General features: G+C 35.4%; 1 protein-coding gene across 14 annotated transcripts in view; it reads left to right on the top strand.

The window, feature by feature from the left end:
* The window catches only part of PDE1A (phosphodiesterase 1A), a 326,620-nt gene that overhangs the window by 251,434 nt on the left and 58,384 nt on the right, over window positions 1-16,802 (top strand). For 12 of the 14 annotated variants that reach the window (XM_042994857.1, XM_042994856.1, XM_042994854.1 and 9 more), the window contains 4 exons: window positions 2,046-2,228; window positions 7,466-7,532; window positions 10,592-10,708; window positions 11,571-11,711. In XM_042994857.1, the coding sequence (XP_042850791.1) occupies window positions 2,046-2,228; window positions 7,466-7,532; window positions 10,592-10,708; window positions 11,571-11,711 (508 nt within the window). Of the gene's footprint in view, window positions 1-324; window positions 549-2,045; window positions 2,229-7,465; window positions 7,533-10,591; window positions 10,709-11,570; window positions 11,712-16,802 lie in introns of those variants that run through there. The other 2 variants (XM_042994859.1, XM_042994861.1) reach the window with 2 other exon arrangements.

Below are 16,802 nucleotides of genomic sequence, written 5' to 3'. Positions count from 1 at the left end.
AGCCACCCATATACCCCCATATGTTCTTTCCTTCTTAATGAATGACATCATGCATCATAATTAAGAATTACCAGACTCCTGATCCCACATCCACATATGAAATCTCATTTCCATAGGCTGATTTTGTCATGTTTGATGATCTGTCTTGGATAACTTATGAGTTTAGGACATACCAGTCATCAATATCAAATTTGTAAAGAATCAATTGGCCACCATCACAATGTGTCATTCTACTTCAAGTAGCTGATAAAACAAGGCAGCAGTAGAATTCTTGGAGTTTGGTGACATCACAATATTACACCACAACGATTCTCAAATCCACCTGCCCTCTTCTGTAGCTTTATTTGATCACTGGATAAGAAATAATAGAAATGCCATAAGCCCTGAATTTCCAAACCATGTAGTGTGATATCTTGCTATAATTGTCCATTTGAAATGGACAAAATGCTAAAAAAAGTATTTTGCTTTGAGTTACAGTGTCAGTGTGTTAAGGGTAAATCAGAATCACCCAAACGTAAGTTCCGAAAGAAAGTTAAAAATGATGTAATGTAAGTATTAATCAGTATTAAGTTCCAATTATGTAAGTTTTTTTGGTCTTCATATATATACATGTGGTTTTGTAACTCTAGCCATTAAGTTGTATATATTTTGTCATAAGTTATTTCATAAATGCATTTGTGCTTATTTAATACCATGAAAAATAAATACTGGCAAATGACTGTGCTCTGTTTATAGAGAACAGCAGCACATAGAGGTCATCGTATAATCTTTTGAGCCTTTTTTGGTAACACTGGGTGCTTTGGGTGGCCTTTCTAATTTTTTTTGCCCTTTACTGGGTCCCTGCCCTCTCAAGTTAGTGTGACTTGTTCTGGAGGCTTTAGCACACGCTGTCATTTCTGGCTACCTTCCATCAGCTTATGATTCTTAGGCTTCACTCTGTACAAAGAGATTTACCCAAGCGAATGGAATCCAAAAGTCAAAACTACAATGTGCTAAAAATACCTAGGATTTATTAAATTGGTGCACTGACAAGGAAATAATGAAGTCAAATGAGACAGAGCTGGCCTCTGTTCTTTCTGGAGGCAAAGCTCAATCGCTCTGTAGAGTTTCTATATTTTGTGGGGAGCCTTTCACACTATCTTGCCAGTTCAGACCTTTCGGGAGTTCTGGGTGATTGGAGCTGACCAGCCTTAAGGGCAGGTATTACTACCCATCAGTCCAGTCAGTGTTGTCTGTGTGGAGCTTATACAGGAGAGTGACAGAGCACCTGTTGCAGTGCCCGATCGCTTCCTCACTCACTTTGTTGATTTCCTCAGCCAGCAATTCTAAACCCACCGATCCCCACCCTCAGGAGAGCAAAATACTGAAGTTTTCCTCAAGAAGCCAGAAGTGTTTCTCTTCCACTTCCACTGGCTCTGTCACCTAAAATGAGCTTTCAAAATAATCCATTTGTTTCTTTTTTTTTCTTCACTTTTTAAACTGTGGTGCTGCTATCGGAATAAATATCTTTTAGAGTACTTAATTTATTATTTTCCTAAAATGTAGAGATCCTGATCAAATGAAATAACACTGACTTTTGTAAACACCAAGGCCTTATTCAAATAGTTTGTGCTATCAGTACCATATATACCCAAGGTTATTAACTACAAGGTGACTTTTACAACTTCCAGTCCCCTTTGTTCTTTCCACTCCAGTTGCCTCCTTTAATAACAGACATCTGTTTATGAAACTTCTTCTCTATTTTAGTTTTGTTCATTACAAGAATAGTATATTAATTGATATCTTCAGACTGGTATTGCTACACTTTAGTGTTGGGGAAGCTGCAAATGTTCAAGGCCCTTAGTGCTTGCCTTCAGAAGAGAATCAGTTTGAGGAATTCAGAGCTTTCCAAATGTTAATCCAATCATTTTCCTTTTTTGAGACAGCTCATATTGAGGGGTGATCAGAGAGTGATTTGCTGTATTTTAAGTCCTATTGCAGTGTTTGTTTTATTATCAGTTTTTCTTCACTTTTTCCTCAAGTTTAATCAGTATACATTTTTGTAGAAGACTGCTGGATACCGATGATGAGCTCAGTGACATTCAGACTGATTCAGTCCCATTGGAAGTACGGGACTGGTTGGCTTCTACTTTTACACGGAAAATGGGGATGATGAAAAAGAAATCTGAGGAAAAGCCAAAATTTCGAAGCATCGTGCATGCTGTTCAAGCAGGGATTTTTGTGGAAAGGTAAGTGACACTGTTAGTATCTCAAGATGATAAAATTTGGAAAGCAGAAGATAAACTTACCATATCAAAGTTATGTGAGTCAAATATTTTGCTTCTTGAAGAAAACTTCAATTATAAGTATACATAGAATGAACAAATTTAGGGCTTTATTATGAGCTTGCCTATAACAAAAATGTTTTATCCTGGGTTTATTATTTTTATTTCTTTTAAAATGACATAAAGACTAAAAGCAAAGACTTGACTGACCAGTGCCCTCAAATGAACCTTTGTGAGTAACTGTTTAAGAAGTTATAACACACTCATATGTTACACAACTAATTTTACCTGTAAAATGTAACACTTCAGAAAAATGAGTTCTGTACTACATACTAAAATCAAACAGGCCTTTCTCTGTATTAAAGTGAAAAGACCATCCTCTTTCCATCATGGAAGGAAAGATCCCATGAGCTTTTGAAGAGTTTTTTAACATTTCTGTCACTGAAGCAAGGAATACTTGAGGCCTCCTAGAAGCACCAAATCAAATCGCTGTAGTTTCTGATGTGAAATACATGGTTTTGTTGCTGTTGTTTTGTTTTTTGTCTTTTAGTTTATTAATTTGAGGGAGAGAAAGAGAGCATGAGCAGGAGAGGAGCAAAGAGAGAGTGTGGGAGAGAGAGAGAGAGAGAGAGAGAGAGAGAGAGAATCCCAAGCAGGCTCCATGCTACCCAGTGCCCCATGGCGGGGGTGCACAGGAGGGGGTGTGTGTGGGGTCAGGGGTGCTGAACCCACGAACTCATGAGATCATGACCTGAGCAGAAACCAGAGTTTGAGGCTTAACCACAAGGTGCCATCCAGGAGCCCTGTGAAATACATGTTGATGTGGCCTAATTTTATATTCATTTAGCCCTTAAGAATACAGGCTTTTTTTTTTTTCTATCTAGCAAACAAGATGTTCTAGAACTAAAGTTAAAGACTTGAAATAAACATGTTACATCTGACAATTTAAAAAATTAGTCTTTAGAAATCTCTTGGATTAAAAAACAATTAAATTATATTAAATGATATATAAAAAGATGAAACATTTTTGAAACTAATAAAATTGAGGAACAGAATTTTTTGTCAATGTACTTAAATTTAAGAGAGACCACATCATTTTTAATCTTTTGACATCTCTACTTATTAATTTGAATGAACATTATAAACTTTAATTTTCCTGTGTTAAAGGAACAATAGGAACACATTTGGGTTTCTAAAAATGTAAATGAGAATGCATTGCAAGAAGTATTTGATGCCATTTGAAAATATAAATACAGCACATAAAGCTTGAAGTATCTTGGCTTGTGCCTATATTATATACAATAACAACCAGTCAGTGATTATTTAAATTATTTTGAGTATTTATTAACCATATCTAATTGGCTTTTATAACAGAATCTTCCATCAGTGTGGTGAGGAGATACCCACACCCCCTTACAAGATGCATAAACTGGTCCCAACTCTGCTGGGTGGGACCAGAAGTCTGCAACAAGGAGGCAGAGCTGGAGAGAAGGAATATCTATTCCCATTTAAAAAAAAAACAATTTTGGAAAGTGTGTGACAGTTATTGATTCTCATTAACATCAAATCAATATTAACATCTCAATAGGAGTTCAGAAAGTCAGTGAAAGAATTACAGATAAAAGACAGTATGTGTGATTTGCTGAAAGAATATGTATTTGGTCTTTTTAAAGAAAATATTGTAGAACTTGGCAAACTAAAAAGGAGGCAAACTGTGGAGGTAAATTTCTATTCCCACCCAATAAAAGATTAAGATTTCTGCAAAATACATTGATATCCTACATTTTCATTTTTTCCATATGCTACATAAAATATTTTACTTAGTAGGTTATAGAGATATAAAATGTATTTAAGACAACTAAACCAGCATGCAGTCTGGAAGAAATCAATATGCAACAAACACAAGGAAATGAAATCTCTTTATTACTCTTGTAGCCCCTTTAGTAGGTGCATAGAAATAATGGCATATGCTTCTCTTCAGTTTTCAAAGATAATTGTCTTCAGTTTTGAAAGTTAGAAAGACTTCCTGAGCATCCTGTCAAGTCTCCCCTCCCAAGACTCAGTGCCTTGGCAGGTCCTGGCAATTTGCTCATCCAAAAGTACCTCCAATCTACTTGCTTTTCCATCTTTACTCCTGCAATCCCAGTCTCCATTTCTGTTACTTGCCATCAGAAATGGGACAGTAGCTTTCCAGTTGGGCCTCCCTCTTCCACAAGTGCCCTCTCCAAACAAGTCAATTTTAAATATATAAATTAGTCCCTGTCACTCTTAAGCTTAAAACCATCGGTTGATTTTCCATTTCACTTAGTATTAAAAGTGACTTCTGTATCATGGATTTGCAGGTTAGGCCCCCTTTTACCTTCTCACCTTATTGAATGCTACCTTTATTTTTAACTGAGTATCTGTACTGCTCTGATTTCAACCCCATGGAGATCCCTAACTCTTTCTTCCCTTGGGGCCACTTGTCCTGTTATTCCCTCTACCAAAAGTGATTTTCCCCACCCTTCCCCCTTCCTGGTCCTTTCTATCTTTTCAGAGGCCTTCCCTGAGTACTCTGTATACACTGTTCATCACTTTCTCTACCCTAACCAGCAGTTTACCTCATAGTGCTTAGTGTTGTTTTATATATATATATATATATATGTGTGTGTGTGTGTGTGTGTGTGTGTGTGTATATATATATATATATATATATGTGTGTGTGTGTGTGTGTGTGTGTGTGCGCGCGCGCGCCAGGTGAGCCACCAAGGCACCCCTGTAATCATATATTTTTATTTATTGTCCCTCTTCACTGCTCAGTAAGCCCTGTGAAAGCAGCAGATGTAGTTTTCTTATTTGCCACTGGTCTCTTACCTAACGCAGTGTCTGACATAAAGTCATTTTTATTTTTGTGTGTGTTGTTTTGTTTTGTTTTGTTTTGTTTAGGTTTTGAATTATATTTTGCAATTGCAGTAAAAACTTCCAAAAATAATCCACCGTATTTCCAGTTGAACTTATACCACCTGAAGGAACCTAGGAAACTCACTATTCTTTTTCAGCAACTTCTAATATATCAGCTATTTACTCAAGTGTGAGGCAACTGTATTAAGGTTTCCCCTACATCGATTCTGATTCCAAACATCCTAATTTTTTGTCCTAATATTTTACTCCAAATTATAGGATTGGAAAAGAATAATGGGAAAGTTTCTCTGTCTCCTCAGAAAGATAATCTGCTTTGTCTTTCTTTACATTCCATGTAAGGAAAACGCACACTGATACTCATTTCTCAACCTACTCCAGGTCTAAGGAAACAGCACCAGAACTCCCACAGAGCCCAGGGAGCCCTGAAGAACCTAAGAACTGCAGCCAACAGCACTGGCTGCAGAATAGTGAGAACAGTAACATTAATACTAATAATGGCTTTCTTGTGTTGAGACTTATTATATTATGCCAGGCATTTACATCATTTACTCTTCACAAAAAGCTTATAATTATCCTTGTTTTACAGATGAGTGACATTAAATAGCTTTCCAAAGGTCGCATAGATAGTGAGTGAGTCTGTAATTGAAAGTATGTCTTTCAATAGTGAGTCTGTAATTGAAAGTATGTCTTCTCTTCGTTACAGCCTACTGCCTTTCTGTGCCTTTCTAATGACTAGAAAAATAGAAAAGACTGGTGCCTCAAAAAAAAAAAAAAAACCACAAAACAACTAAACATCATTATTGACAATAATTATTTTCTGGGTCTGTTATAGTGTAATTGCTAGTTTCCTTGCCCTGCAAGACTAGAATAATTACACCGATCTCAATAGAGTAATTAATATAAGTATTTTTATTTATAAACTGCTCTGAAATCTTCCAATAGAGATAGAGGATAAGGATAATTTTTTTATTATAACCAATTACTCACACTCAAAAATCATTTAGAGTCATTTAAAATAAGCATAAAATGGAAATATAGAAATAAATAATGTCTCTGTAATAAAGTGGCAAAATACTTTATCAAGAAAACCTAGGACAGATATGTATGCAAATGCAATATTTTAATTCTGAGCTTCCAAGAAGTCAAGATTAAAAAGGGAAACATGAATTTTTAGCATTTATTATTTTATGAAAAGATAGGTTTTACATAGAAATTAAGTAATACATCTTATAGATTTTTAATAGAAGGTATATTGAATCAAAAAGGTTAACATCTTCTGTAGTGGTTTTATGAAAGCTGCAAAACTTCCAAGTGACTATTCTTATGTTGACCTCCCTTGTTTAACTAATGATATAATCATTAAATAATTATTTTATTCAGGCATTTTGGGAAAAGTTACAACAATATAGTCGATAAATGCAGCTTTCTTATGCACTAATAATATAAAAAGGGATATGATTAATAAATTCTTTCTTCCCAGGACTTTGTGGATGAACCATGTATCTTCCAGTTCTGAAATTGAAGCCTATTGTTATTTCTACACATTGGGGTATCACACTGATCCTATTCTCACATGAACCAGTGGAGGCATTTCATATATTTGGTTTATATCATTTTGGTTGCCCATTAGAAGATGGAAAAAATCCAACAAATTACTGATTAATAAAAACATTTTATTGATGCTATCAAAATAGAAATAAATTTGTTCTTTCTGTATAATTTTTCTTAAATTTTATTAAATGACAATTTGAACAGACTTAAGCAATTTTTGTCAATATGGTCTGCCCCAATGTTATTAACTTAAAAATATAAAAGCTGTATAAATTCTGATGATACTATGTATTGTCTCTTATAATTTATAATTTACATTTTATAAAAAACAAAGAAGAAAGGAATACATAAAGGCAATAATTTTAATGACATTTCAGCTTCTAGATTGAAAATTTTGCCACATAAATGAACACAAAACAAGAATACCCTTCTGTCATTGATATGATGACATGCCAGAATGCTTTGTTGCATATACAAAGGACAGTCTCTTTTAATAAGATGAAGTTACAGGCGAGATGTCAATCATATTGACTTTGTAGGGTGGTTGTGCACAAATTCATTTGAGCATATTCCACATTGTAGATGCTCAATAAATGGTGACCATAGTTGTCATCGTTACCACAAAGGGAGCTTGTCCCTAAAAATGAAAGTTGAAAAAGTCAAAAGTAATCTTTTCCCTTATCTCTTAAAAAATAGCTGAAAACTTTGAGTAAATGAGTTTTATATATACACTTATTTTTCTCTTTCAGGATGTACAGAAAGTCCTATCACATGGTTGGTTTGGCATATCCAGAAGCTGTCATAATAACATTAAAGGTGAAATGATTTTAATTATTTTAACTTTTTCAAACAGTCATTTTTCAAATCTTAAAATGGTTGGGAGAACATGAAAATAGGTCTTTGCTGCAGCTTATATGTTTGTATATAAGTAGTATTTTAACCATTTTCAACATGTCGTGTGTTCTGAATCATGACTCATTGTAGACTTAAATGAGGATTGATTGACACCAACAAGCTATCAATGCATATGCACGTGTGTGCACACACATATGTGCTTTCTTTTCTTCTTTGTGCTTTATTTAGGTGGATCTTGAATTCAGTTTTGAGATGGCACCAGGACTTGTCAGAATATACATATCTTGTTATGTATATACTATGGAAAAGTTGCATGCATTAAAAAAAATGTTTCAGGACAAAACTTACATGAAAAATTTGTTTGGAATTTTAGTTCTGAGAAAATATAAAAAGATAAAATTAAGAAAGAAAACAAAAGAAATTTGTCTCTCTCATCTCTGCTTTTCCTGTGGTGGAGGCCCCATTGCAGTATTAAATATATTAGAAATAACTAGAGTCAAAACTCTGAAGTGGTAAAAGCTTTGGATTCACTTGTCTCCACTGTGTGTGCCCATGTGAGCACTGTTCCTATTTCTAGAGGCAGTTTGTAGGCTTATTATTCAATATCTCTTATTTCTTTCTATTGTTGAATTTGGGTAGAGACATTCAACTTTGTCTCCTCTAATAGTTTCATGGTTGTTTTCCTGTATCAACCAAGAATTTAAAGGACACTGGCAACAGAATATCCTGAGTTGCTTTATTTGTGATTTATTAAACTCTTTTTCTAGTTTCAATTTATATTGTTTTCTTTTGTTAATTTATTTTTAAGGGTACCCTTTGCATTTGTTTTTTTTTTTTTCTCTGTTCCATATTAGACTTTCATCTTATTAACTTAAAAGGATAGTTTTTCTTGGGCACTTTTTTATGTTTGTGTTTCTTTTTTTTAATGTTTATTAATTTTTGAGAGAGAGAGAGACAGCATGAGTGGGAGAGGGGCAGAGAGAGAGGGAGACACAGAATCTGAAGCAGGCTGCAGGCTCTGAGCTGTCAGCACAGAGCCCAACATGGGGCTTGAACTCACAAACCGTGAGATCACAACCTGAGCTGAACTTGGCTGCTTAACTGACTGAGTCACCCAGGGGTCCCTGTGTTTATGTTTCTAAAGCTATAATAAAGGAGTATATAACTGAAATGTCACATTGTAGGATATTAATTACTCCTTGGATCTTGTGAGATTTTTATTTACTCAAATGTGGGCAAGAATGTTACTTATTTTTATTTTTCTTATTTTAATAACCTTTACTTAGAAACCAACACAATGTTTTAGTATGAGAGAAAGTAAACATTTTTCTAAAGTTCAGTATAGAAAAAATATATAAACTAACAGGTTGCAGAAGGAAATAGCCACCAGTAAAGAATATTTTTGTTAAATAGTTCTTATTTCCTGAGATACCTTCTTGTCTTGTTTGTTCTTAATCAAGCATCTGCAGTAGTTTATAAATGTAAATTATCATTGTTGATAAAAATCCCCCAAAGTAGAGAACTAACCTTTCATTCAGTGGGAAACCCCTTGCAAGAACTATAAATAGCAGTTTCCTAACAATCTGAACTAATTCTTCTGTGTTAGCTTTGGAATTTGATAAAAGATTTGTTGGCCTCATTTGAGCTTTACGATGGCAAAATGCCTTCTAAGACAACTTTTAGCGATTCTAAATTTACAAAGATATAAAAAGATAAAGCAAGTGTTTGGGGATCAAATCAGGGCCAAATGTGAGGAATTTAACAAAAGCATGCAAGCAAATAAAACAAAAATATTTCATTGGTGTTTTCAAGTGATTAAAATTACCATTGGAAGCTGTTATTACTATTTTCAAAAGCAGTATTTTTAGGAGACTGAATACTTTTTATCAGATTCTCAGGTTTCATCATGTTATAGTACAGATAATTGGCCTCTGTAAAAATGTGTTAAATGAACCAAGTTCTAAACAATGCCAGCCCAAATTCAAAATTAATACCTAGCTTTAAGGTTTCCCACTTACTATTCAATAGTAAACCTGTTGTGTGTATGTAAACCCACACTTTGCTAATAGTTTCTAATAATCAGAGCTGACTGTTGTATTTCTTTAAATTTTTAAAATTTCAGTGATTTGTTTAGTATTGGAGCTTCAAATTTACATTAAAACCTCCTTAGTATATAGGACTTAGTATCACTTGTTACAAGTCCATTTTGTGAACACCTCTGCAAGTATTCATCCTGCAATTACCCCAAAGCAAACATCAGGAGGTAGCTGTAACAGTTTGGCTTTCTCTCCCACTGGCAGTGGTTTTTTTCCAAGGGTATGTATGTGTTTGCCTATAAGCCTGACCACTTCTCTAAAGAATCTCCTGAAATGCTGCAATTACTCTCCTCTTCCTTCACGTCAGTCAAAAGACCCACTTCTTTTTCCTTTTCATCTGTCCTTGGAGGAAAGTGTAAATGAATCGATCAAGGGTACAGTGAGTAACAAGGTTGTATATACTCTACCTTTCTAGGGTGTTTGCATCTTAAAGGAAGACATAAAATATCAAAGCTTTAAACCAAAGTACTAACTCTTAGGGTGTAATTTCAAGCCGTGTAGAAGGTGGTGGATGGGAAAGAGAAGTTGGGGCTACTTTCCCCCATCTCCCCATTGACATCACCACATAACCCGTAATTCTACCTGAAAATGAAGCCCACTCTGAGAAAGTGACTTATGGTATGAATTTGAAGAAAGATTGAGGATAAGGTTAGTATTATAGTGTTAACAGGTTTATTACATCAAGTTTGATAACTTTGGGATTAAAGGATTAAGGAAAATCTTAACACTACATTACACATTATGGCCTCACTTTTGTGAACCCATGGATGCTAAGTGGCCCTGTCATATCAAACTCTGCAAAATATAGTCAGATGTTCTAAATCAAAATGTAACCTGCTGAATCTACAATGCTTGATCTTTTCATAGAGAGAAATAGAACTATATAATATTGCCATTTAAAGTATTTCCTCTTTTTTTTTACAGGATGTTGATAAATGGTCTTTTGATGTATTTGCCTTAAATGAAGCAAGTGGAGAGCACAGCCTGAAGTTTATGATTTATGAACTGTTTACCAGATATGATCTTATCAATCGTTTCAAGGTCAGAAACATGGGACAAAAGTGAAATGCTCTTAGAATTGGTTATCTGAATAAGAATGAAAAAGCAGAACATTGAGTCATTAATCAATGCATTTTTAATGTTTCTAATTAGCAGGTCACAGAACTAGGGGATGAGTTTACCACACGATATATCCATTTTCCATGACTCACTGACATATATCCACATGGATGTCATGAGGCCATTGTAGCATCATTCCAACAAGATACCAACATCCCCCTGAATTACTCCCAGAATAGTCATGTAGAGACTGTGAGCTATGTTTTCTTAAAAAAAAAAGATGCTCTTCTATGTTTCACAAACATAGAATGAATCTTTATTGGCAGGTTTTCTTAAACTGAGATGAAAGGGCTTCTAATTAACTTCATTTAGAGCCATTTAAGCAACAGATTTGATCCAGATTTCTGAGCACTCTGAAACTTGTACCCTTCAGCATTTCCAATGGAATCATGGCATTTTTAGAGCTAGAGGGTACTGGGAGGTCATTTATTTTAATCCTTTGTACTACAGATAGAAAAAACAGACTTCAATTGTAACTGGGAATTTTACCCTTTTAAGAACTAGCCTTCTGTCTTGACTCTGGAAGATATAAACATTTAAAGACCACAATATGGGTGATATTGTTAATTCATCTCTCTTAGTTAAACACATGAGTTTATAATCTTAGGATTGAAAGCTAACAGGTTAATGAAATCATTTTTCGGAACAGCCTACATTTAACTGCAAAAAAAACTCCTGCCCACATCTGACTCACAATTGTGTTCCATCCTGAACATTGTTGTGCTTATGTTGACTTAGTGCTACTATTTTATCAAAATATAATCATAATTATTACTTTTCGCAGATTCCTGTTTCTTGCCTAATTTGCTTTGCAGAAGCTTTAGAAGTTGGTTACAGCAAGTACAAAAATCCTTATCACAATTTGATTCATGCAGCTGATGTCACTCAAACTGTGCATTACATAATGCTTCATACAGGTATCATGGTAAGAAAGCTTTCCTAACTGAAGTTTGTTAGTTTGTAACATCAAATTCCTTTTCTCCATATTGCCATTGTCCCTCTAATACCCATAAAAGTATTATAAGAAGTAATCTTTTGTATTTTTTAGGGTTAGTGAGTTATTCATAATATACATTATCCAAAAAAATATTTTAACTCAATGATAAAAAGATACCCAGAGGCAAATGTAAATATACTGCAAATTTGCCAAAATTTGGACTCTAGAACATTTTGTTTATAAATTGTTTTCCCATAGGAATCAACCAAGAAAAGTGACCTAGATAAAAAGTCTTTGGGATAAAAGCTAGTTACAGTTCTCTTCCCTCATATTGCCATGTTCTCTCAAGCTGACTTCAGTGGATTTTTCTCTTTTACTTGCATTGCTAATTATAATGAAATCTTAATAGGGATTTTGGAAATTATTTATGTGAATTTTTCCAAATTCTCCTTCCTTTTCTTTACATCTGAATGAATCAATGAATAAGTAAATAAATAATCCAGCAGTGCAATCCTGGGACAACAGTGAGTTCATGTTAGGAACTCTGGCACTGCCTGGAATTTCTGAAAAGTATCAGAGTTTAGGGTGACTCCCAGAAATGAAAAGGAAGGAATAACTCTTCTAAAAATTCCACACTGACATGGGTTCAAAGGGATATAGTCCCTGTGAGTACCTTTTTGATTCCTTATGTGTCAGCCTATGCTGAAGCAGTGCCATAAAGTGCATGTACGTAGAATGTTCCACCAAACCCCATAATATGCATTTCCTACCTATTTTGATTTCAGAAGTCACACCTGTTCTTTTGGGTCATTGGCACTCAGATCTATGTAACTAATGCTCTTTGGGGCCCCAAAGATCCTCAATACCTCATCTTTCCACACCAGAGACTATTCCTAACCTGGTCCCAACCAAAGTCCCTAGGGCCACAGTATGTTGTGCTGAAGATATTGAAAACTTGTAACAGTTACATAATTATTATATTTTATTATATACAGGAAACTTTATTATATACAGGAAATTCTCATAATAATTTTATTTTTTCCTAAGAAACTATAGTATGTTGCTTACTATATATACCATCCACTTGCTGTGATTCATCCAATAGTGTCTCATATGATGACTAAAGAAATTGTCTACTCCACTTTTTCATCTTTCTTTTCCTCCAAAATATCACAGATCTATCAATGCCTTGGGCTCAGATCCTACTCCTAAGCCATGTTTCAATTATCTGTTGCTCTAAAACAAACTACTCTAAAATTTAGTGGCTTCAAACAACAATTTATCAATATCTCTCAAGGGTCTAGTTAGAAGGGTCCCAACTAGCAGGTTGTCACTGTGGTCTCTCATGGGCTTACAATCAGCTAGCAAGTATTGCTGAAGATATCTAAGGACATCACTGGGAAAGACATCCATGGTGGCTCAGTCACTGGCTGGCAGTTGATAATGGCTAATGGTTGGAGCTCAGCTGTCTTTTTTTTTTTAATTTTTAGGTATTTATTTATTTAGTTATTTATGTAGCAAGGGGGAGGGAGGAGCAGAGAGAGAGAGAAAGAGACAGAATCCCAAGCAAGCTCCACACTGTCAGTGCAGAGCCTGAGGCAGGGCTCGAACTTACAAACCGTGAGATCATGACCTGAGCTGAGATTAAGAGTTGGATGCTTAATCAACTGAGCCACCCAGGCACCCCTTAGCTGGGCTTTTCATAAAGGATTTTCTTGGAATATTACTACCAATTCAAGAGAAATATGCGTTCTACAACAATATTGCAAAGTAATATATGCTGCTTTGGAGTTAAATCCTATTTGGGTGAGGCAGAAATCTCAAAAACCTTCACTGATACAGTAGCATGACCTTCTCATGACCTTATTGAAGGCTGAACTTACATGTATTGTCAACCTCATACCTTGGGTTTTCCTGTTGTAAGGTATAAGTATGGGCATCACAGACTTAAGGTATAAACATGCCCATTGGCTGAGATCAAATGCAGCCATGTCTGGACTTGCTTGGTCCTGGGTTGCAGTTTACTCACTCTTCTTTCTAGGAGTCTGATTTGGCATGGAAAGGGATGGAGTAGAAGTTAACAATAATAAGTAGAAAATAAAGCATTCAAAGATAGAGTTTTAGAATATTATAAGCTTTTAAAAAGTAGCATATGTAACCTTCTTTATAACTGTTTCTAGTATGTGCACTCACACACGCACACACACACACACACACACACACACACAAATTCTTTTAAAGTTCCTTTGGTTCTAATAAGACTTCATCATCACAGCTGTTTTTTGAACTCTTTGCCTCCTGACAGCTGCAAATGCTGTTCTACTTGAAAAAGTTGCTTCACTACCTTCCTGGTTAGAGCTGCTTACTGTTTCCTTTCTAAGGCCTTGGTCTTGAATCTGATAGCCAGATGGATTTCAAGTGTGGCATTTCCTCTTTCCTGAGTTCTGTGGCTTTGAAAAAGTTAACTCAAAAACATAACATGTAAGTGGTACCCTGAAATGGAAACTGAAGTGATTCAGTTTTTTCAGAACTTAATGGAATGGAAAAGTAAAGCCTTCAGTCTAATAAAATATCTACTTTAATTATGACATGCAGTGAGAAGATATATGCCATTTTATGCTGGGAGGTAAGCAAAATTTCATCATTTAAAAATGTTTCTGCTTAAGTATATTTTATTTTCGCTATCAGTATAAAGGGAGCTAAATAAAAGTCTCCTATTTTAGCCTCAGAATCTCTGTTCTGAAATGAAATCTCTGTTTGAAGAAATGAAGGATGCTGTATTATTGGTAAATAGAGAAATTCAAATCCACAATGGAACTTTTTCCTCGGAATTGTGAGGAGGACTTTTTCCTGGATATACCAAGCCATTCCAACTTCTCCAGAATACTGGACAAAGCTGGTCCAGCCCGGCAGGACTCCTAAAAGTTGACATTAGTGAAGATCACATAGTCACTCTTTGAGAGGACCATAACTTACCAGTCATAAACATAACTTCACTCTACTTTAGCAGGTTTTCTTGGGGGAACTTGTTTCTGATTTATTCATCCTTCAGCAAAAATGTGTTAGTGGGCTCTTTAATCATCCATTAGTTTGGCCATTACAAAAACAGCCTAGTGGAAGATTGTCACTGTTGTCCAAGATCAGGAAGATACATTTAAACTGCAGAGAGTAATGAGAAATTTTATGATAGATGCTAAGAGGAAAGGCAAAATGAATTACGAATTTATTGACAGTGTTGCCAAAACTAGATTTCACTGCCAGCTTTATAGCTTTGGGAAAGTTACTGAAGTCACTGACTTCAGTATTTTAGTTGATGTCCTGCTGTTTCAGGACAGTCTTATCTGTGTGACATTTATGGAGCACTCCAGTGGCAGCCCCAAATTGTCAGGTGACTCACACAGCCTGTCACCTGCAAAGTGTTCTAAGGACCAGTGCCTGAAGGGGATTGTGATGAAGCCAGTGTCCTTCCGTTTGTTAATGTCAGATGGGATACTCTTGGCTTGGGAGTAGACACTGCAGAGAGATTGGATGTCAGTACAGCCTCTGTCTCTTTCTATCCTTTATCACTTAGTTAACTTGTAGTTCTGTGCCAAGGTGACAGTGGTGTGTGGTAGCTCAATCCATTTGCTAAAGAGCAAATTCCTTCACCAAGTGCTACCAAGCCACCTTCAAATATCTCATTGAATTTCAAATCATCCGAGGTCTTGAAAGGAACACTTGTATTTAAGGGCTCCTGGCACTGTGTTCTAACATTAAGAGTAGAAGAAAGAAAGATGATGTGAGATCTATTTCCTTTGGCAGTTGCAGTCTACTGACCACACCCAGAAATAGACCCCCACACTCTGGAATGACTCAATTGTTCTCCAATCAGTCTACAGAAAATGTACCACTCTGTGTTCTACAAACTGTGTGGGAATTCTGTTTTTACAAACGGCTTCCCAGACAGCAATGTTTGGAAGAGTGGAAAGGGTACAGGCTTTCAAGGCAATCAGACATAGGTGTGAAATCCTGCTTTACCACTACCCTAGCTCACTCGCTCTCTACCTTGGTTTTCTTGTCATTAATATGTGGTTAATAATACTGACCACCAGTGAAGAGTCAATGATATCATATATGTAAAGCACCTAACCTAGTTCCTGACACATAATGGGTATTAACACACACCCTCACGTCGATAACAATTATTAACTTATTTTTATTATATATTACTTTATGTGTATTATGTATTAATATTATTATAACACTCACTTTCTATACTGGGTAAGTTATAGCAAACTATGTCATCCTATTCAAAGGGATAGAGAAAAAGTACCCAACCCCATAATTTAACTAAAAGAGTTATTAATTATCCTCTTTTAGACACACCAGGAACTAATAGGTCAATGTGATTTTCTGACCTGAAATTCTCCCAACCTTACACATATAAACACACACACTGAAAAATTGAGGTATGAAAATTTACATCATAAGTCTTAGAGCTTTATTAGCTTCTACCCATCAATATACCCAGTTAAATTATCTAGAAATTCTGCTTTTGAAACCTTAGAAGAATGTGTTCTGCATATTACCTCCCTCAAGTAACAAATGCTGTTGTCATCCATGGAAGGAATATTTTGATCTCTGGAAGGAACAGAAACTTTGAAATCAGATTTGGGGGTGAATTCCTGCTCTTCCACTTGATAGCTATGTGGCCTTTGGCAGGTTGATTCAATTCTTTAGGATTCAGCTTTGTTTGCTGCCAGATGAAGGTAAAAATACTTACCTCATAAATGGAAAATAGGATGATTATACAAATTAGAGACCATATAACTAAAATGTCCAGTTAATGTTAGTTTCTTCTTTCTTTCTGTCATCATTGTGCGAACTGTTGATAGCGGTCAGTATCTCCCTATGATGTAATTTGAGGACTTCTCATTTTTAGAGTTAGTCTCCCTAAGCATTCCTCTATGCAAAGTGAAAACTGTAGTTTAGATGAAGCACAGTGTCTGCACTGCTCATGACTCATCATTTTTACCCTTTATGCCTGTCCGTGAGGAATCAGAAGAGTATAGGTTACGTATGGATCACTATGCTAGTTGG

Source organism: Panthera tigris, chromosome C1 (assembly GCF_018350195.1).
Source record: "Panthera tigris isolate Pti1 chromosome C1, P.tigris_Pti1_mat1.1, whole genome shotgun sequence".
NCBI lineage: Eukaryota > Metazoa > Chordata > Mammalia > Carnivora > Felidae > Panthera > Panthera tigris.
The sequence above is the reverse complement of the archived record's forward strand: the minus strand, read 5'-3'. Positions and strand labels throughout refer to the sequence as shown.